At 37.5% G+C, this 22876-nt stretch overlaps 1 protein-coding gene across 2 annotated transcripts in view; it reads left to right on the forward strand.

Moving 5' to 3' along the window:
- The first annotated feature begins 100 nt into the window (after positions 1-100).
- HOOK1 (hook microtubule tethering protein 1) overlaps positions 101-22876 on the forward strand; it is a 69667-nt gene continuing 46891 nt past the window's right edge. The window contains exons 1-5 of one of the 2 annotated variants that reach the window (XM_077768075.1): positions 101-289; positions 7910-7995; positions 14553-14625; positions 17981-18031; positions 19537-19669. In XM_077768075.1, the coding sequence (XP_077624201.1) occupies positions 227-289; positions 7910-7995; positions 14553-14625; positions 17981-18031; positions 19537-19669 (406 nt within the window). In that variant the 5' untranslated portion in view covers positions 101-226. The remainder of the gene's footprint in view (positions 290-7909; positions 7996-14552; positions 14626-17980; positions 18032-19536; positions 19670-22876) is intronic. The other variant, XM_077768074.1, reaches the window with a different exon arrangement.

Genomic DNA, 22876 nt, shown 5'->3' on the forward strand with positions numbered 1-22876 from the left:
GGCGAACGGCTGAGCAGGGCGGAGCGGGAACGGGGGCGGTGGCGAGGAGGGGGTTACGCCGGCGACGTCGGCCGCGCGAGGCTTGGCGCGTGAGCCGCGCGGGCGCTGGGCCTGGCTTCCGAGCTCTCCCGGCCGGCGAGCAGGTCGTCGACGNNGCTGCTGGAGGAGCGCGGGGAGGAGGGAGGTGTCGGTGTCCGCGGGGGCGTAGCAGACGGCGGCCCCAGCCATGGAAGAGACGCAGCCGCTTCCGCAGTCCGAGCTGCCGTTATGCGACAGCCTCATCATCTGGGTGAGTACGAGGGGGCGAGGGGGGCCGCGCGGCCCAGGCGAGTTGCCCGCGGCCCCCGGTTCTCCGCAGGTGAGCCTGAGGCGTAGCCGGGCCACCTGCGCCGCGGACTCGGCGCGTCGCCCTCCGAGTCTCCTGTCGCCCTTGACCACGAGAGTGCCACCTTGCGGGTCGCGAGGCAGGTGTGTCTGTGTGGGTGTGTGGATGTTTGTGTCTGGGGACTGGGGGAAGGTAAAGGGCGCTCTGGAGGTGGGGACGGAGGAGGCTCGTCCTGCTGCCGTGATCTTGTTTGTGACAGCTGTGGCTGGAGCCAAGCGTCCATCCTATTTGCTCTTCGCTGCGACTCTCTCGCCTTCTGTCTGCTCAACGGCTTTCCTGTACGGACCCTCGTGCCACTGGGAGCGAAGGCCCCTCCGAAAGTCCCCTGCCACCCAAACCACTTTGCTCTGCTTGGACACAGGTGGCCAAGAGGTGGTTTTGGTTCCTGGATCATAGCTCCTCCAGGATCCCAGAACATCCGTTTTTGTAGAAGTCGTTCAGAAGGGATATTTCCTCTTATTTCCTGTGTGGGGAAAAAGATATGTTGGAGGTGGGGGCTCCTCTTCCTTTTTTATTACTGTCTCCCCATTCTCCCCCTATAGCTGACAGCATTTTCCTTCAAGAAAAAAAAAAAACTTGGGATTTTCATTTGCACTTCGGGCATGTTTGGTATTTCTAATTAACTTGTGTGATATTTGGACAGGCAGGATATGCGCCCAGTCTTCCTGTCAGTAAAAGGATGTGTCTCACCTTTTGGAGGTGCTCAGCGATCAGAGAGCTGGCAATTCAGGTGTAGCTTCTAACCCACATTGGGCAAGGCTGATGTTTGATGGTCTGTCCACAAGGTGCTTTTGATGGTGCCCATCCCCAAACTAGTTGTTTGGTTGGGTGTACAGAAGCGTGTGCATAATGGAATGTAAACAGACTGGATCAAGAGTCAGTAATTGGTTGATCCGATTCCCTAGCGATTTCCTCATTTGAGTAATTCAACAGAATGAGAAATCAGAGATGGTTTCTGGCTGTGTATGAAGTCTATTGGAAATAACCAAAATTTAAAGCAACTTTTACAGTTTAGAGGTAAGTAGCTTGTTACAAGTGGAATGCAGGTATATAGGGTTTCTGAGTTAAAAGCACTTAGCTAAGTGCTCATCTGTATTTTCATTTAGAATAAGTATCGGGATTTAGATGCTGTATTTTAAAACAAGTGACCAATTAAAGGGGGTATCCTAATCTGTTACATTATTGCTCTATAAATATCCGACTTAAGTAGTAAACTTCGTCTTTATGATGTCATTGACTTATATGAGGTGGTAGAAAAATAATTTTCTTGAATTACATTGTAATATTTTAAAATAGTATGTGACTATATCCATTCTTTTAACCAGTATTTATTGAGTTCCTACTTTGTTCAAGGCACTGAGGAAGACATATCAAGAATAATCAAAGAACTTTCCATTTTTTTGTTGGACTGGTTGGCAGAGCTGTGTATTTTTATAATGAGAGGCAAAATTCCTTAACTGCAAAAATGTTATAGATGACAGAGTATAGTAGGTTATTTGCTTCTCCAGTTCTAAGGCTGCGAAGACACTGGAGAAAATGGAATTATTGTTCAGATTGTTGCCTTTATAAATGCTCTACAGCTAAATATACTTATTCCCATCACAATGCCCAGCTGTATAAAGACTAAGAACAACCACACAGTTCCCCTCACATTTCTCGTTGCGAACCTTTATCGGTACCCTGTTTGAACTTCCAACTTTTCTCCCCTCAGGAAAATGATCACCTCGTTATGTTGGCCCTAGCTCTAGATCCCATTCCTTCAAAACTTTGCTCTGTATTTCACTTCTTCCCTTCCTTTGGATACTTCCTTTTTACACATAAACTTACTCAAATCTTCCCTATCTTAAAAAGAGAGAACAAAGGGCCACCACTCCCTGTTAAAACCACACTCTATTTTCCCTTCCCTCTGCAGTCAAATTATTTGTATACTCATCCTTTATACTTGAACTTTCTTTCATTCCCTTCTCAACCCACTGCACATGAGATTCTTTTCTCTAAGGCCTTCACCTACTGGATTTGGCAGACCGTTAACTATTCTGTATTATCTTTATCTTATTTGATGGTTCTTTTGTGAGATCATCTTCTGCCTCAGTCTCTTGGGTAGCTGTCCCTTGGCTTCTCTTTACTTCTCCAGATGATTCCCACTGAACATTGGTGTCTTACTTTGCCAGTCACTGCACTGTTGATGCCACCTCAGTTCCCCAAGCTTTTCCAAACTCTCCCAATGACCCAGTCCTCCATGCCCACGATGCTGCACTGACTTTCCATTTCTTGAGGAATATGGGCTTCTTAATTATTATTTCCTCTACCCAGAATACTCTATTTCTAGTGAGTGACTGGCTTCTTCTCACCATTCAGTTCTTGGATCTGTTGTCATCTTTCAGAATCAGTAACAGTGAATGACTGACCTGTCCCCCAGTCCTATCCCTCTGTAACCTGTTACCCCCATTCTATGAGTCTGTAACACTTAACACTTTGTGAAGTCAACCTATTTGCTCCTTGGGATCAGAGCCCCTGTATGACCTGTTTTCTGCTCTATCCCCAGGAACAACAGCTGGCTAGGATCTCTAATACAGCATTGAATCAAAGTGGTGATAGTCAGTATCCTTGTCTTTGGTCCTGACCTCAGAGACCAATATTTCACCATTAAGTATGTAGGTTCTTATGGATACCTGGGGTAAACTCTTAACTGTAGAATAGAGGATTGATGGATTTCAGCCTGTAGAAATCAGGGCAAGTGAATTTTCTAGACACAGGAAAGAACCCCTGGGAGTAATGTAAATGGTCTCCTTTGGCAGTAGATCAAAAAGCGGTAGTGAAGACACATCCTTGTCATGATATGTCTCATCTCTTAATGTGTTCCCTTCCATAGTAAGTAATGTTACATGTTGAGGGGATGTAGTGGGAGATATAAGATTAAAAAGTTATGATGGGGCTAAGTAATGGAAGTGAAAAGACAGTTGGTAGTAAACTGTTCTTTCAGCACTAGACAGTATTCTAGGACAGTAGAACCGACATCAATAGAATTTGAGAGGTTATTAAGAAAAGCTGGTCAGTAAAGAGATGCTTCTTTCAGCGGTTATTAAGAAGTTATATTTTATGGGGCACCTGGGTGGCACAGTTGGTTGAGCGTCTGACTCTTGATCTCAGCTCAGAACATGATCAGGACATTTTGGCTCAGGACATAATTTCATGGTCATGAGATTGAGCCCCACATTGGCCCCAGTGCTGGGCATGGAGCCTACTTAAGATTCTCTCTCTCCTGCTCCCCAGCGCGCGTGTGCACGCGCTCTCTCTCTCTCTCTCTCTCTCTCTCCAAAAAAAAAAAAAAAAAAAAGTTTTATGATTTGGATCTTGTCTTAAAATAATAAGTTCTTAGGGGCACCTGGGTAGCTAAGTCGGTTGGGCATCTGACTTCAGCTCAGGTCATGATCTTACTGCTTATGGGTTCAAGCCCTGAGTTGGGCTCTGTGCTGACAGCTTGGAGCCTGGAGCCTGCTTCAGATTCTGTGTCTCCCTCTGTCTATGCCCCTCCCCCACTCAACCTCTATCTCTCTCTCAAAAATGAATAAATTTTTAAAAATTAAAAATAATTAGTTCTTAGAAATGTTATATTGCTGCTTAGCAAAAATTTTAGGGCTGAAAGAGAAATTTGGGCAACATTTCCATTGTAGAGGGGACTGTATGAGAGTTTGCAGTATTTGTATGAAGGTAAATTTAATAGATTTAATAAATTTAATTCTGCCCCTTGGCTTTGTAACATTTGGAGAATTTAAATTTGGGGACTTTACTTTCACCAATAAAATTAGAATTGAACCACATTTTTAATGGTTTTCTTAGTTCCTGTGTTCTTTGACATTGACAGGCAGGTGAAGGAAAACCTAATGCCAGGTAATGCCCAAATGAACAAAGACTATTAAAGGCTGAATCGTTTTTTATGAAAACCTTAAAACTCAGGGGCGCCTGGGTGGCTTAGTCAGTTAAGCGTCCGACTTTCGCTTAGGTCATGATCTCGCGGTTCATGGGTTCGAGCCCCGCGTCGGGCTCTGTGCTGACTGCCAGCTCAGAGCCTGGAGCTTATTTCAGAGTCTGTGACTCCCTCTCTCTCTGACCCTCCCCTGCTCACGCTCTCTCTCTCTCTCTCTCTCCTAGAAATAAATAAAACATTAAAAAAATTTTTAAAGAGAAAACCTTAAAACTCAAAACAATAATCTTTCTGAAATGAGTATTTAGAGGAGGAGAATGTGAGACTAAAACTGACCCAAACTTGGACTTTTTTTTGGCTGTCAGTTGTGAAGATCCCCTTTTCTTCCTTGATTCTGGTGACATTTATATTGAAGCAATTCAGGAACAACATTTGCACATTTTTTATTATTTGCTTTACTTAAAGAAGAAAGTAAGTTGATTATTTGCCAGAACCTGTGGTTACTGATAGAAGCCCAGTCTGCCTCTTTTGGGCCACTCACTAAAAAAGACCTCTGCTTCTTTACTTCTGTGAAGAGTAGTATGAAAGGGGACATTTTCCTTTATCCTTCTTCTTTGGCGTCACTGCCTACACTGAGCCTTTTAATTTATTCACTCTTCTTGGTTATAAAGCCTTTCTATTTGGCCAAATGAAATTACATTTTGTGTTATCTAATTTATTTTGCAGCTAGTTTAAGAACTTTCAAGAAACACTCCAATCTAAAATTTTTAAATGTTTATTTATTTTTGAGAGAGAGAGAGAGAGAGAGAACACAAGCAGGCCAGTGGCAGAGAGAGAAGGGGACACAGAATTGGAAGGAGGCTCCAGGCTCTGAGCTGTCTGCACAGAGCCTGACGCGGGACTCGAATTCATGAACCGTGAGATCATGACCTGGGTCAAAGTCAGATGATTAACCAACTGAGCCACCAAGGAGCCCCAACACCCCAGTTTAAATCCATGTCTAAAAGAAGGAGAAATTGATCTTAATCTGGACTTGGTAGGCAATTAAGGCAGTACTTATTATATGTACTACTTTTGCACCTTTCTTTACTATTTTGCTAATATTGTATGCTTCTAAAGTCATTCGTTTAAAATAACCAATCCTAGGGGCACCTGGGTGGCTCACTTGGTTAAGTGGTCAACTTCACCTCAGGTCATGATCTCACGGTTTGTGGGTTCCAGCCTCGGGTTGGACTCTGTACTGACAGCTTGCTCAGAGCCTGGAGCCTGCTTCGGATTCTGTGTATCCCTCTCTCTCTGACCCTCCCCTGCTCATGCTGTCTCTCTCTCTCAGAAATAAATAAAACATTAAAAAATAAAAAAATAACTAATCCTATCCATTTTGTAAAAAGTTAATGATGTAAATTGTAAGTGGGAAGGGTTGGAAAGTGGGAGCCAGAGTTTACCTGAAAGTATATGATTATCTTCTTTTTAAAGATGCCCTAAACCTTGGGGTTTCTCTTTCCTGTACATCCACTTAATTGCAAAATCCTTGTTATTTTATATTTTAAATTCTGTGAATTTATTCTGTCCTCTTAGTCAGCATTACGCTATCTGTAAGCCACCTGTTTTATCAGTAAGACCATTGCTCTCTAACAGACTTAGGCATAAAAGTTACTCTCTTTCTCTCTGTCAGTATTGTTGCTACCCCAAATATACTGAAGTTATCACTCTCTTTCTTCCTGTTCTTCAGTGATTCATCATCACCCAGAGCATTGGTTCTAAAAAATTGATGTGTCTCAGAATTGCTTGGGGAGGGGCATGTGTGTGGCTCTGAAGGTTAAGTGTCTGACTTTTGATCTCAGCTCAGGTTGTGAGTTCAAACCCCGCATTGAGCTCCACACTGGGCATGGAGCCTACTTAAAAACAAACAACAAAAAAGAATCACTTAGGGGTTTTCTGATTTAATATGTCTAGAGATTCTGATGCGTATTGTTCTTAGACCCCAAACTTTGAGGAACCCCGGATACTAATTGCCAACAGCTGTTGAACTTGTACCAGGTGCTGGTCTCAGTTCGCTATGTTTTCTAATTCTCTGGACCATCTTGTGAGGTACATAGAAACTCTTCTGCTTTTTCCCATTATAAGGATGATTGGGATGAGTCCAAGCTTCTTGTCATGGCCCCCAGAGTCCTGACCCATGTCTGTTTTCTTACCCCCCCCCTTTTTTTTTGTCACCTCTTCCCCATTCCTCTTTGCACTGGAAATGCAGTAATACTGAACTGTGTGTTGCCTAAAAATACCGTCCCTTTTCAGGTATTTGTGTTCAGGTATTTGTGCTGTTACCATGTTCCTATTTCCTGAACCTTCCTTCCCTTGGTCTTTTTTTTACTCAATACCTTCTGTTCAGAAATCATCTCTGAGAAGAATTTCCTAAATACAAGCCCTAATTAGTTAACTCCTGTCTATTTCAGAACGATTTGTGCATACTTTGGTCATGAGACTGGGAATGGCATTTTCTAGAAATAATTTATGTCTTTCTATCCTCTCCTTAACTCTTGATTGAAACTGCTTGAGAGTAGAAAATGAGTGATTTTCTTTTGTAACCCCATTCTATACTACAGTGCCCACGTGGAGTAGGGTCTCAGTAAAGTATCTTTCTGGACTTTGAAAGTAACTGTAACTAGCATTATTTGTGCGTGTCATCCCTTCATGTCATATTAGAATCATGGAGACTTATTTGTAGAATCTCAAAACCACTAAAGGTGAATCATGGGTAGAGACTTTTGTCAGATTAAGATAGTTAAGTGGTAAACTAAGGAATTATAATTGAATAGTAAAGGAGCTAAATATGTGTAGGAAAAGAGAATCATAGTGTATTTAATTTACGATCATTATGGGTCGAGATTAGATTTCCAGGAAGTACATGAACCGTTGTAGCTCTGTTGTAACTTGCTTTTCAAAAATTCTTCTGTCTTGTATTTGCTTATCAGAAAAAGATGCCACAATTTCACTTCTCTTTTTACCGTGTACATGCATGTTTAACAAACAGAGATTTGACAAGAATAATATGTAAAGCCAAACTAGATAGAAACAAGTTGATGTGGCGGGTGGACCCTGGACCATTCATGCCCTGAGACTACTTGTTGGATGGCAGGCTGAGGTCCTTTCTTATATAGAGCTCACTGGTTAAGTTGTTTCAGACTTGACATTTCTAGCCTTTGTTGTCCTACCAAATGATGTGAATGAAATTTTAACCTGAAATAATAAAGTTATTTCTGATGTGATTCTCCTAACAATGAGCACAGTACATTCGATCTTAAGATCTGTACATCTGGCTTTCAGAAACTCTGAAGTACTTCATACATTGCATCAATATATTTGACTGTTTTAGGTGTGATTATTTGAATTGTTAAGTGTTTATTTTTGTAAGACTATTACACAACCATCGAAACTTACTAGTATAGTTTCATTTGTTTGACACAGTCTGAATTTAAGCAAAACAGGACAATGTATAGTTATTTTTCTCTGTAGTGCTCATATGTTTGGGGAGGCGGGTTGGTAACACCAGCCTGTAAGGATAAAGGAGCAGTAAAGTCATTTGCTTGGTGTCATTTTAGCTGCAGACATTCAATACTGCCGCACCTTGTCAAGATGTCAAACAGCTGACTAACGGAGTTGCCATGGCTCAAGTTCTTCATCAAATGTAAGTAGTGGTCCATACTCTTCTGAAAGAATTGTAAACCCAGTACCAAGGAAGAAAACTTAGACTTGTATTCTAAAAGTTGCTGAAACCTTATCCTATTAAGTTGTGACAGGCATATGGTACGGAGGCATTATTACATCTGGAGCACAAAAAAGTTTAGCACCTGATTATTCCTTGTTTGTTCACGGAGGTACATCTTCATTAAATGAGCAAACAAGATTCTTATCTATTTAAGAGATTTTCATTTTAAACTTGTTCTGGTCACATTCACAAGCTGTAGTAACTGGAGAAGAAACCGTTTTAATGAATGGCATAATTGCTTATGATTTTTTTGAGGTATTTTACTGTCATTGGAAGGAATCAATTCATGGAGATTATTATTTTAGAGATAGTTGAAGTATAAAATACTGAATTTGGAAAAAAGTATTAAAATTTAAAATCTATATTTGAGTTAAAAGTAGGACTTACATGACTCCAGCAATAATAACATGAGTCATAAATGAATTTTGTAGTCACAAATATCGGGGAATCTTAACTGAATAAATGATTCTGTTTGGGTTAGGCCCATTAGATATATAGTATCAAAAGTTCCTAGGTCCATTATTTCTTAATTTTTGCCATACATTGTGCAGTGATTACGGTTATAACATCTGCAGTATGAGCTCTACCCTCAGTAGGAACAAAGAGGGCCAGTTTATTAATTGATAGTCACATTGATTTTGTATTAGCTTATTTTTATGATAATGTATCTTCATTGAGACCAGAATCCTAGCTCTGCTATTTGTTTAATAGTCAGAGATGTTTTTTTCAGTGGTTGCCATCATTTTGTCAAGGTTTGATGTTGGGCCGCCTGGGTGGCTTAGTCGGTTAAGCGTCCGACTTTCGCTTAGGTCATGATCTTGCGGTTCCTGGGTTCGAGCCCTGCGTCGGGCTCTGTGCTGACTGCCAGCTCAGAGCCTGGAGCCTGTTTCAGTCTGTGACTGCCTCTCTCTCTGACCCACCCCTGCTCACGCTGTCTCTCTCTCTCTCTCCTAGAAATAAATTAAAAAAAAAAACATTAAAAAAAAAAAGAAATGTTTAATTAAAAAACAAAAGGTTTGATGTGATTGACATTGAAAATCCTGTAGACAGGTTTACAGAAATTCCTTAACATCCTCAGAAAAGCAACGTAAAATTTTAGAATTGTAGTTACTTGGAGTTTTCAACATGATCTGATTTGAATAGACAGATTTTATGGTTAACTCAAGATTAACCATTAACACTTTAAGAGAAAAACTGAACATGTTAACTTTTTTTTATTGGCAGTTATTCTAAAATATGCCTTTTTCCCTTATTTTCTCAAACATGTTTCTTAAACATTTTATTTACTTATGCCCTAATTTAATTGGTCAGAACCAAGAATTCTGGATATCACCCTTTATTGATGATTTGGGAAAGTTGTCATTATTATTTATTGTTAGAATGTATGCCTTGCCTTTTGTCATTGCAATATGTTGTGGGTATTGGTGTAGACAGAGCTGCATTGTGGTTGGTATGGATATAAGGCTAGTACACATTCATTGACTTCAACAGTGCCATCCAAAGCTGTTATTTACATGTATTGTGGTGGCTCTGGTAGCTTTTATACTACAATACAATAGAAGAGACATGTTTTTATCATGATAGGATGTAATGGCTCCTTGACTCCCTCTACTCTACCACTGTACCTGATGTTTAGAATGGGGTCAGTTCAAATTTAGTTAAACTCTACCCTTAATCACTAACTCATTTTCCATAATCTCTTGGATTCTGTTGTTATTGTCGAACCTCTGTCTCTCTGATTTTCCTTTCTTCTTTTCATTCTCTCATTTGTTTCTTATTGTCTTCTAATAGCTTTTCTGCAAGAATAATAAAATCGTCAAACAACCAGAAAGCCCTCTTTCTTCATAAAACATATGACAGTGATCTAAAATTGGAGAAACCTCTTTTTTGCTTTGCCTGTTTTGACGTGGACTTAGCTGTCTAAGTCTCCTTATCATCTAAGACTTATTTGAACTTTATTTTTTCTTTTTGAATCCCATTCTAGTTTTATAGCTTTCCAGAAGTCTGGATCTGGATAGTGAAAGTTAGAAGCATACATTTTTCTCTAGTTGAATCAGTATATCATATTCCTACTCAAAGGGCATATTTTACCATATTTCTTTGAACACTTAAAAGCATTTTGTATATGTTACCCTCTATTATGAATTGCATTGATTTCTATTGTGACTCACATCAAATCATATCAAAGTTGTTACTGAAGATGAAAAGGGAAACTTTGCTTTCTAAGGAAGTAGCAAAATTTAATGAGTAATTATTATTTACCTGAGGCAAGTATGGTAAATAATAAAATCTTAAAAAATCAATGCCCTAACTGTATGACTTATATTTGGGGAGTCATGGGATTATTGCTAGGGTTTTACAGCTGCTTAATTATTATCTTTGACCTGAATACATTATATACATATGTATATATTCCTTTTTAAAATATATGTAGATATTTTAAAAATACATGGGGAAAATCTATAATTACAGCTGCATTAGTTTCTTAGGATTGACATAACAGTACTACAGAGTGGGTGGTTTAAAACAACAAGAGTTGGTCAGATTCTGGAGGCTAGAAGTCCTAAATCAGGTAGCTGGCTGGGCCATGCTCTCTCCGTTGTCTGTAGGGGAGGATCATTCCTTCCAGATTTTGGTGCTGCCCCCCTCACCCCCTCATTCCCTAGTCTGCAGCAGGACGGCTCTGTCTCTGTCGCTTCTCCACGTGGTTGTCTTCCCTCTGTGTCTGTGTCTATGTGTCCTCTCTTCTTCCAGTCATATTAACAATTCAGTTTGATCTCATCTTAATTAGATTGCATCTGCAGTGACCCTATTTCCAAATAAGGTCACATTGACAGATTTCGGGGGTTCGAATATGAACATATTTTTTTGGAGATACAATTCAACCCACAACAATTATAAATATTATCTCATGTGACTTCTCCCAAAAGAAAGCCTTAATTTGGCCACTTTAAACAAGAGATAACTTCTCTGCTTATTTCTTGCCTGTCTTGACTAGACATTTTTGCAAGAGAGAAAAGAATGAGACCAAGAATGTGGAGACCCAGAGACCTCAAGTATCTGCACTTATTTTTTCATTCATTCAGTCAGATATTTGAGCATTTGAAATGATAAATCATGGTAGCCACATTTGAGTATTTACTAAGTTATATAAGACATTGTTATATACCGTACACATGTTATTTCAGTCCATTTTTACTGTTCTGTGAGATAGATATTCCTCAGTCTATACATCAAACAGAGGTTTAGGGAGGTGAAATAACTTTTGTAAAATCAAATAACGAGTTAATAGCAAAGGCAGGATTGGCATAGCTTTGACCCGACTCTAACACCTGTGCTCTCAGGCAGCTGTAATCAGTGAAATGTAGTACCTTGACTCTCTCCTGTTAGATTCTTACTTTGGGGTGTTAATACATAAAAAGCTAGGTGTGCATGCCCAAAGTACAGATCACAATTTGATGTGTTAAGCACAGTAGGTAGGCCTTTTGACATTATTCTCCCCTGAGGGAGAATAATGTCAGGGTGTCTGTTGAAACAAAACAACTATGTTTTGCAAACAACAAACACTATGGGTGGAGTTAAAAAATAACTTTATACTCATTCTTTCTTACTTTTATTAGAAAACAATTGGACCATATTTTGCTTCCTCAGTCTTGTGTCCCGATATTTGGTGTCTCTTGAATTTCACTGAAGTTCTGGGAAGTATAAGAAAAGGAACTAACTATTAGGGCCAGAAGTCTAGTTAAGACCTGTAGATGTAGCAGTGCAAAAATGTAATATGCCCAGAGAGTTATAAGATTGGATATCAAGTTTAATAGTGGGGGAAAGATTGGCTGCCATTATAATTGTTTAAGAAGGTTGATTTGTTTATGAGAAAAGGAAGAAGACAAGAGAAGTTAGAAAGTATTTCTCAGAGTACTGTACACTGAATGTTTGTATCCATCCCAAATTGCTGTGTTGAAGCCTTAACCCCTAGTGTTGTAGGTCTATTGGAGATGAGGCCTCTGAGAAGTAATTTATGTTAAATAAGGTCCTAAGAGTGGGGTCCTGATCTGATAGGGTTGGAATCCTTAGAAAAGAAGCATGTGAGCGTACCAGGAAGAGGTCATGTGAGCACACAGAGAGATGGTAGCCACCTACAAGCTTCAAGAAGAGGGCTTAAGTGAAACCTACGTTGCTATACCATCTTGATCTTGGATTTCCAGCTTCCGGAACTGTGGGAAGTAAATTTCTGTTATGTAAGCCACCCAGTCTGTGATCTTTTGTTATAGAAGCTTGAGCAGACTAAGACGTAGGGCTGAAGTTGATTTTGGAGTAGAAAGACAGACAAGGAGGAACACAAGATAAAAGGAGGAAAGCTAGAAGAGGTTATGTCTAGATCCATTTTCTAGAGGTAATTATAACATAATTCTAGAATCACAGATGATGATATCTTTTAGAAGATTAGTGTAGTGGTCAGGGTTCTCCAGAGAAATAGAATCAATAAGACATGGATAGGTATAATAGGTTGTATACACACACACACACACACACACACACACACGGGACAGAGAAATTTGTTTTTAGAAATTGGTTCACATGATTGTGGAGGCTGGAAAGTCCAGAATCCACAGGTCAGGCCTGTAGGCCAAAGATCCAGGGAAGAGTTGATTTTGTAGCCAGAGTCCACAGGCAATCTAATGGAAGAATTTACTCTTTCTTGAGGGGGGTTAGTCTTTTTCTTAAAGGCTTCAATTGACTGGATGAGGCCCACCCGGATTATGGAGGGTAATGTGTTTTACTTAAAGTCTACTGATTTATTTTTTTTTATTAAAAAAAATTTTAATGTTTACTTGAGAGAGAGACAGAGAGAGAGACAGAGAGACAGAGTGTGAGCAGGGGAGGGGCAGAGAGAGAGGGAGACACAGAATCCGAAGCAGGCTGCAGGCTCTGAGCGGTCAGCACAGAGCCCGATGGGGTGCTCGAACCTGCTAACTGTGAGATTATGATCTGAGCCAAAGTCAGACACTCAACCGACTGAGCCACCCAGGGACCCCTAAAGTCTACTGACTTAAATGTTAATCTTATCTAAGAAAATACTTTCATAGCCACATCCAAGCATGTTTGAGCAAAAACTGGGTATTCTGACCCAGCCAGGTTGATACATAAAATTAATAATCACAACTGGCTTACCTCTTTTACTTAATCTGATGTCAAAAAGAAATGAATTTACTTTGATGACAGTTTTGACTTATTACTAAATCAGACTTTTCAGGTAAATGCTTGGTTAGCAATACACCATTCATATATTTAGCTAAATTATTTTGGTAATTGTAGGCTTAGCATCTGGGAAAAATTGAATATAATTAACATTAATTTGCTCAAAAGAAAATGGCAACATGTTCCACATAGATGAATTAGAAATGATGAAGTCATTTTTGATTACCCCAGTCAAAGCAGTGTCTTCTGTATTAGAACATCTGAGGCAGAATTTGTGAAAAACTAGGGACTGTGTTCTAGTTTCAGCTTTACGTTTTTAAATCCAAGCCTTGGAAAAGGATCCCTTTAACTTCTTCCCTCACTTTTGTTGGCTTATGTTATAAAGTAAAAATTTAGACAAGACCTTGAAGACCTCTTCTAGCATATTCTTTGATTTTGTAGCGTTTAACTCTTAAAGCATGTATCACATTCTCCTTTGAGTAGAGTTTTTGTGCTCTTTACTTTCCTCCTTTAATAGCTATTTCCCTGAGAGTCATGGTGGTAAAGTATTCATCTTCATATTGATCTTGATTAGTTCCTTACTCAGAGCAAGCATCCAAATTTTTGTTTAGAATATATATGATCTGTTAGTGTAGTTCACTATAGTCAAATGTTATTCTTTAAAACCTTATTAAACACAGAAAAAATCGATACTACAGTTCATTGTTCTGGCTTTCCATGTTAATATGACTTCACGAGCTTAAAACTCGTGTAGACTTCTCATTACACTTTGCTCACTTACAATCAAATAATTTTGGGCTTTGCCATATAATAGTGTGGTTTTGGGCTAATTACATAGCTTCTCTCGTCCTTAGTTCCCTGAAGAGTAAGATTGAGAATAATCATAATCCTTTGCCAATTACCACAATATTGAAATATTGCAATATGGGAAAACATCAAGCACAGTGCTGGATACAGAGTAGACAATTTCAAATGTTGGTTTTCATTTTTCTCCCCCTTTAGGATTGAGACTTTTACATCTTCCTGCTACCAGAGTGTCTAGTATGAGACATTTAGTAAATGTTTATTAAATTGAAGATGTTAATGAATTAAGTAACTTATTATGAGAAATTCCAAAAGAAATCCTTAGGAATCACTAAAAATTCAGTGGGTTCAGTTAAATAATATTTACTATTACTAAGGACAGGCTCTAAGATATAAAATCACTTCGTTGATCTAATTTGGTACTTTTACAAAGTAAAACATTTAAATGTTTTGCATTTGTATTTTCATTTCAGTGATGTAGCTTGGTTCGATGAATCTTGGTTAAGCCGAATTAAAGAAGATACCGGTGACAACTGGAGAATAAAGGTATACAGAAGGAGCAATAGAAACATTTAATTGAAACAGTGGTTTTAAAATTAGCACTAAGCTCAACTAAATCCCTTTTTTATAAAATTTAAGGGTGCATTTTATTGTGTACAGTTTGAGTTTTGACTCATGTATGTTCTTAGGTAACTACAGTCTTAATTAGATGTGGAACATTTCCATTCACCCAGAGCCCGCACTTACGCCCTTTCCCACTTAACCCCCACTCCTTGTGTGGCCCTATGGGTCTGCTTTCTGCCGCTGTGGATTTCTAGAGTTCCATGTAGATGGAATCAGACGTTATATATTCTTTGTTACTCTGTGCGTCTAGCAGCGTTTACTCAGTGTGATGTTTTTGAGACTCATCCATGTTGCCTGTCCTAAGAGTTGTTATTATTTTTTTCTGTGTATTATTTCATTACATGGATATTCTACAGTTTGCTTACCCATTCACCTCTTGATGGATGTTGGAATTGTTGCAGTTTTTACCTACTATGGATGCAATTACAATGAATATTTAGTGTGAGTCTTTGCATAGATATATGTCTAATTTCTTCTCTTAGATGAATTCCTGAATGTGATTGTATCCAGTTGTGTAAGTATATATATTTAACCTTATAAGAAACTACCAAACTGATTAGGTTTCTTCTTAAGTCAGTTTTGTTGTGTATTATAGAGCATTTGTGTGTTTCACTTAGGTTGCCCAATTTGTTGGCACACAGTTGTTCTTAACTGTGTTATTTTGCTAATAATATGCTGATAACTCTGTGAGCTTTCGTGATGTATCCTCTTTCCCGATGTTGGCAATTTATGTGTTTTGTCTTTTTTTTTCTTGAGAAGTTTGGTTTGATGTTTTTCAAGTTTATTGTTTTTTTTTTAAGAACTAACTTTTGTTTACTATTTTATAGATTTCTTCTCTGCATTAGTTCCTTTCCTTTACTTACATCTTCTCTTCTTTTTTATGCCTTAAAGTGGGAAATTAAATCATAAGTTGTAGGTCCTTTTTTCCTGTAATTTAAGCATTGCCTTCCACATCTCACACATTTTGATACACTGTGTTTGTATTTTCATTCAGTTTAAAATACTCATTAACTTCCCATGTGATTTAGAAGTAGGTAGTTCAAATTATAAATACTTGAGGATTTTTAGGTATCTTTCTTATATTTATTGATTTTTAATTTAATTCAACTTTTGTTTGAAAATATAACTCTGTACTGAGAAATTCTTTAACATTTATTGAGACTTATTTTATGACCTGACATATGATCTGTTTTGGAGGATGTTCCATGTGCACTTGAACATGTATTCTGAAGATGGATTACGTCAAATTTATTGATAGTACTTTTGTATCTTTTATATCTATTGTTTTTTCTGCCTGACCATTCTATAAGTTATGGAAAATGAGTCATTAAATCTCTAACAGTGATTTTGGATTTGCTGATTTTTCCTCTTAGTGCTCTTAACTTTTTAAATCATGTAATTTGAATCTCTGACGTTAGGTTTATATACATTAAGTTTTATATGTCTTCTTGGTGAATCAATCTATGTATAATCATGAAAGGCTTTGTTTATGGGTTTGTTTGTTTTTTTTTATCCCTGGCAATATTCCTTTTTCTGAAGACTAATTTCTCTTATATTAATGAGCCACTCTAGTTTTATGATTATTTTTTGATTTAATGTACCTTTTTTTATTCTTTATATTTATCTTTATATTAGGTCTTTCATGCACACATCCTAACAGTCTTGCTTTTTTTTTTTATCCAGAGACCATCTCTTTATTTTTTTAAAGTTTTGATTGAAAAATTTTTTAACGTGTATTTATTTTTGTGACAGAAAGATGGAGCATGAGCAGGGGAGGGGCAGAGAGAGAGGGAGACACAGAATCCAAAGCAGGCTCCAGGTTCTGAGCTGTCAGCACAGAGCCCGATGCGAGGCTTGAACCTGTGAACCATGAAATCATGACCTGAGCTGAAGTCAGACACTTAACCAACTGAGCCCCCCGGGAGCTCCTGTTTGTTTTTTTCTCTTGTAGTTGTTTTTAAAGAAATTCTTCCATTTTTTTATGTTTCTATTTTCATTTAAATCCTTGAATATTATTTTTAAGCAAGCAGTTTTAACATTATTATCTTCTAGTTCTCTCATCGCTCATTTCTTGGCTCATTTCTATTGACTGAGTTTTCTCCTTGTTATGATCTATGTTTTTTTTTTAATGATCCATATTTCCTGTTTCTTCACATTTGTAGTAGTTTTTTATTGGCTACTAGACAGTGTGAATTTCATTGTTGAGTGCTGGATTTTTTGTTTTCCTTTAAAGAGAGTTGGACTTTGTTCTTGCAGGCAGTTAAGATACTTATGAATCATGTTGATCCTTCTGAAGTTTTAGGGATGGGAGGCAGCTCTAGGGTTATTTTACTTCAAGGACTAGTTTAGACCAACTACTAAGGTGTGACCTTTTCAAAGTCTTTAGTGAATACTTGTCTATACAGCATTGTCTCTTCACTCTGGCTGGTGAGAATTTCAGCCATTTCTGGCCTTGTGTAATCTTTGGGAATTGTTCTGCTGAAAGTTCCCTGGATTGTTTTTTCCTTGGGAATTTTTTTCCTGGGGGAAAAAAATGGAAAAAAAGTGAAGTTCTTTTTGTTAATTTTGTTTAATTTCACTGAGTTTCACACATGCACATGTGAATTAGTACTCGCTGAAAGAGACAAACCACTGTGCAGATTTCTAGAGCTCTTTTCCTCCATCGTGCTCACCTCTTCCTTTGTCTGCCCTACAGATTCTAACTACCTTGACCTTTCTGAACTTCTGATATCTAACTCCTCAACTCAGTGAGAACATCAGGCTTTGTTCAGGCACTACCACTCCATTCCATGGAATGAAAATCCCCTCCAGAGAGAAATCTTGGACTAGAGTTGGCTCATCTTTTTTTGTTTTCCTTCTCTCAAAAATTAGAGTTCCATCCTGGCCAGTGGCTAAAGCTTGGAAACAATTGTTCTTTGTATTTTGTCCTGTTTTCTGTTGTTTTTGGCAAGAGAATAAGTAGAAACCCTGTTACTCACTCATGACTGGAGGTGGACATACTCAAAACTAAATCTGAGTTGGTACTTCTCTTCATTGCAGCTCACTTTAAATAGAATCACCCTAGTTAATCTACTACATAAGCATGAATGCACTTTTAAACTCCGATTAAAGCTTTCATGTTTAAAAACTATCATATACTTGTGCTTATTAAACTCTAATATCTGTTTTTGTTGTTATTTTTATGAGGCCAGTATTCTGATGTCTTTCACATTGGAATAAATTTTCTTTCATTACTAATGTGAAATAATTTATTGAATTCTTATTTTTTCTCCATTAGGCTAGTAATTTAAAGAAGGTACTGCAAGGAATTATGAGTTATTACAATGAGGTATGAAAAACATCTCACTTCGTTTAAGTACCAAATCATATATGATAATTATATTGACACCAAAAAGTAACTTACATTTTCGTTAAAACATTTTACTGGAATTTAGCTCATAGTTGGAATATTATTTTTTTTGTCATTTTCAGAACACTCAAATTTTGTGAACATGAACAGGCTTAAACTTAATATATTGGTTTGTAAAATAATGTTTCTTCTATATTGATACTCTTGAAATTGGTTATTTTCTGCAGTAGAATTACCATAATTTCTGTATGACTTGATTTTACACTATGCAAAGTCTATACAAAGTCACTTTGGATAGAACATTATTCAAGTAGGGCTTTTTCCCCCTTACTCGATACCATAACAAGTTTTCAATAGGGTTATTTGATATAAGAAAGTTAATTGCTTATTTTTGGAAGCTGTTAACTTGGTTTCCCATTAAAATGTTTGGTTTCTATTTTTATTTTTTTTATTTTTAAAATTTGTCTTTATTTTTGAGAAGGAGAGAGTGCCAGCAGAGGAGAGGCAAAGAGAGAGGGAGACTCTCAAGCTGGTTCTGCGCTGTCAGCTCACAGCCCAACTCAGGGCTTGAACTCACAAAACTGAGATCACGACCTGAACTGAAATCAAGAGTTAGATGCTTAACTGACAGCCACCCAGGCGCCTTGGTTTCTATGTTTCAAAGTTGTCACATATTTATACACGTAATTTTTTCCAAAGAATTTTAAGATTGAAAAATTTCAATTAATGCCTAAAACTCATTTTGGAACTTTTTTTTTAATGTCAAGAAAACTTTTTTATTATGCTAAAAAAAAAAAGGACAAGGAAAGATTAATCCAGTAGGTTTGTTAGATTTGCTGTTCTTTTGTAAGTGTGATGATTTATTTTATGGTATTCTGTTATTCAGTCATGCATCAAAATTATTATGCATGTCCTTTGGCTTACATAAATCTATTTATTTTTTTATTAAAAAAATTTTTTTAATGTTTTATTTATTTCTGAGAGAGAGAGAGAAACAGTGTGAGCAGGGGAGGGTCAGAGAGGGAGGGAGATACAGAATCCGAAGCAGGCTCTAGGCTCTGAGCTGACTGTCAGCCCAGAGCCCAACGCGGGGCTCGAACCCACGAACTGTGTGATCATGACTTGAGCTGAAGTCGGACGCTTAACCAACGGAGTCACCCAGGCGCCCCTAAATCTGTTTATTTGTGGAAAGGCATAAGTTTTGTCATAATAGATCAAGCTAGGGGTTTCTTATTCCCTTTGACAGTGAGATCAAAGGATATTAGGTGTAAAATCATTTTAGTTGCTGTTGGTTGGTTGCTCAGCATTTTAGGATGCTGCTTGAACTTTGCTAACTGGTTTTAGTAAATAATTATGGATATATCAGTTTGTTGATTTATCTCATGATCCTGCTTATAGTTTATTTCCCTTGTGATAAAAAAATGTAATAAATTCTTTGTAGCCTAAATAAATGAGTGATGTACTTTATTGTCTCACTGTTGCAGTTTTTGGGACAGCAGATTTCTGAAGAACTTATCCCTGATTTGAACCAAATAACAGAATGTTCAGATTCTGTGGAGCTTGGGAGGCTGCTCCAGCTTATTTTAGGTTGTGCTGTCAATTGTGAAAAGAAGCAAGGTAAGGGAATTTCAATCAATTCAAAGTCAGTCTGGGGATATTTACTTTCCAGAAACAGCCTACATTGTTATAGAAAGTAGCATAAGAATTTACTGTTGCATCTTGCCCCAAATCACCTGGAAAGGTAACTCAGGAGATCTTAATTCTATCCCAGTTCTGTCATTAAAAAGTTACAAATTGTATCCATACCTGGATTCTGAGATTTATATTCAGGGCCAAATTAAATGTATTTTAGCTTAATTAATTTAATTTATAATATATAGTGCCAGGACATAGTGGATACTCAGTAAAAATTGTACTTGTTCATCTGATACATTTTCTGATAGAAGATAGAAGTGAATCCTATTTTTATAAATAAATATGCAGATAACTAAATTACAGTCCAAGCTTTTTCAGATGGTATTCTGCTCTTTTCAGAAGAATGTCTGTCCAGTGTATCCTACAGTTAAACAATCTGATGACACAAATGGAATTATTATATTGGCACATCCAAAAACAGTCATCCATGTCCTAATGAGTACAGAACAAATATTTTTGGTTGCGTGTAGTGAATAAAATAATGAATTGAACAGACAGAAATTTACTTCCTTCAGAGGCTTGCATCAGTTTGAGTGGTGAGATTTTTGATGCTGACTTTTTTTGCATGATTCATCCATACTTGGGCTTAGTACAGCACCTTTATGAGAGTGTGTTGGGTGCTTAAGTTTGAAAAAAACTTTAAGCCTGGATGCTAGAAGACAAATTCAGTATTATCTAGTGAAGTAAGAATATGAGGCAAGTTATATTCAATAAGAACAAATTCAGGAAAGAGAAAAATAAAATGCATGAAATTAATTGCTTCTTTTTTTTACGTTTATTTATTTATTGTGAGAGAGCTAGAGAGAGCATGAGCGGGAAAGGGTAGAGAAAGAGGGAGGAGAATCCCAAGCAGGCCCAGTGTGGGGCTCAAACTCATGAACCATGACTTGAGCTGAAGACGGATGCTTAACTAACTGAGCCACCCAGGCGCCCCAGAAATTAATTGCTTCCTAGTAAAAAAGGACAGTGACTGGGTATCAGAAAACTGGTATTAGTTCATCTCCATCATCAACTACCTATTTTTTCTAGGGCAAGTGAGTATTTCTCCACAGGCTTTTATTTCTCACTTAGAGATAATGTCAAAGATCTATGTATTGGGGTTTTTCACAAAAATAAGGAGAATTTGCTCATGGAAAGTTAACACTTTCATAAACATTTCATTGCAAATTGACAAATAGCAATTAATTTATAAATCAGTAATTTTCTGTTATTGTGATCCTTTTTATTTTTCATTTGATTAATGCTTTGTCTATTTCAGTTACTGGTTATTTATAACATGTATTAGGTTAATTTTAGCACATTTGTTACTTTTTTTATTAAAGTATAATTGACATTCAATTTTATATTAGTTTCCAGCGTACAACATATTGATTTGACACTCAGTGCTCACCATGCTAAGTGAAGTCACTATGTAATCACCATACAATGTTATTACAGTATTATTTACTACATTATCTATGCTGTACTTTTCATCACTGTGACTTATTTATTTTATAACTGGAAGTTTGTACCTCTTAATCCCCTGTATCCGTTTCACCCATTATCCCATTCACTCACTCCTCTGACAACCATATAGGTGAAATCATTTATGGTATCTGTCTCTATCTGTCTGACTTTTTTCACTTTCCATCGTACCCGTTAGGCCCATCCATGTTGAAAATGCTAGCTCTCATTCTTTGGTTATGTCTGAGTAATATTCTGTTTTATGTATATATACTACATCTTCTTTATTCATTCATCTATTGACAGATATTTGGGATGCTTCCATATCTTGGCTATCATAAATAATGCTGCAATCTACATAAAGGTGCATGTATCTTTTCAAATTAGTGTTTACATTTACTTTGGTTAAATACCTAGTAGTGGAATTACTGGATTGCATAGTATTTCTGTATCTGTGCTTTTGAGGAACCTCCATACTGTCTTCCACAGTAGTTGTACCAATATATATTCCTACCAGCAGCACATGAAGGTTCCTTTTTCTCCACATCCTTGCCAGCACTTGTTATTTCTTGTGTTTTTTATTTTAGCCATTCTGACTGATGAATGATATCTCATTATGGTTTTGATTTGCATTTCCCTAATTATTAGTGATGGCGAGCAGCTTTTCATGTATCTGTTGGCCATTTGTATTTATTCTCTGGAAAAAATGTTGAAGTCCTCTGCTCATTCTTTAATCAGATTATAGTTTTGGTGTTGAGTTGTAGAATATCCTCATGTAATTTGTATATCAACCCCTTCTTGGGTTATCATTTGTGGATATCTTCTATTCAGTGAGTTGTCTTGCCTGAGGAGATATATCCATAAGTATGTTCCTAAAGCTGATGTTCAGGAGATTACTGCCTATGTCTTCTGTTAGGAGTTTTACAATTTAGGTCTCACAGGTTTCCCAGCACCATTTATTGAAGAGACTGTCTTTTCTTCATTGCATATTCTTTTTGTTTCTTAATGTTTATGTATTTTTGAGGGAGAGAGAGAGCAAGCACGGGAGAGAGAGGGTCAGAGAGAGAGGGAGACACAGAATCCAAAGCAGGCTTCAGGCTCCACACTGTCAGCACAGAACCCGACATGAGGCTCAAACCCACAAACTACAGGATCATGACCTGATCTGAAGTCAGACCAACTGAGCCACCCAGGCACCCCTCCATTGTACATTCTTGACTCCTTTGTCATTGATAATTGACTGTGTAGGTGTGGATTTATTTCTGGGCTCTGTATCCTGTTGAATTAATCTGTGGGTCTATTGTGTCAGTACCAGACTATTCCAATTACCACAGCTTTGTAGTATATCTCAAAACCTGGGATTGTGATACCTTCAGTTTTGTTGTTCTTTCTCAAGTTTTTTTGTGGCTCCATACAAGTTTTAAGATTATTTGTTCTAGTTCTTTGAAAAATGCTTTTGGTATTTCGATAGAGATTGCAGTGAATCTGTAGATGTTTAGGTATTATGGACATTTAACAATATTAAATTGTTAAATTTATATTGTATATATAATATACAATATACTATATATTCTTTCAGTCATGAGCATGAACTACTTTTCTATTTGTTTGTGTCATCTTCAGTTTCTTTCATCAGTTTCTTATAGATTTCAGAGTATAGGTCTTTCACTTCATTGTTTAAATTTA

Source organism: Crocuta crocuta, unplaced genomic scaffold (genome assembly GCF_008692635.1).
Source record: "Crocuta crocuta isolate KB4526 unplaced genomic scaffold, BGI_CrCroc_1.0 scaffold85, whole genome shotgun sequence".
Classification (NCBI taxonomy): domain Eukaryota; kingdom Metazoa; phylum Chordata; class Mammalia; order Carnivora; family Hyaenidae; genus Crocuta; species Crocuta crocuta.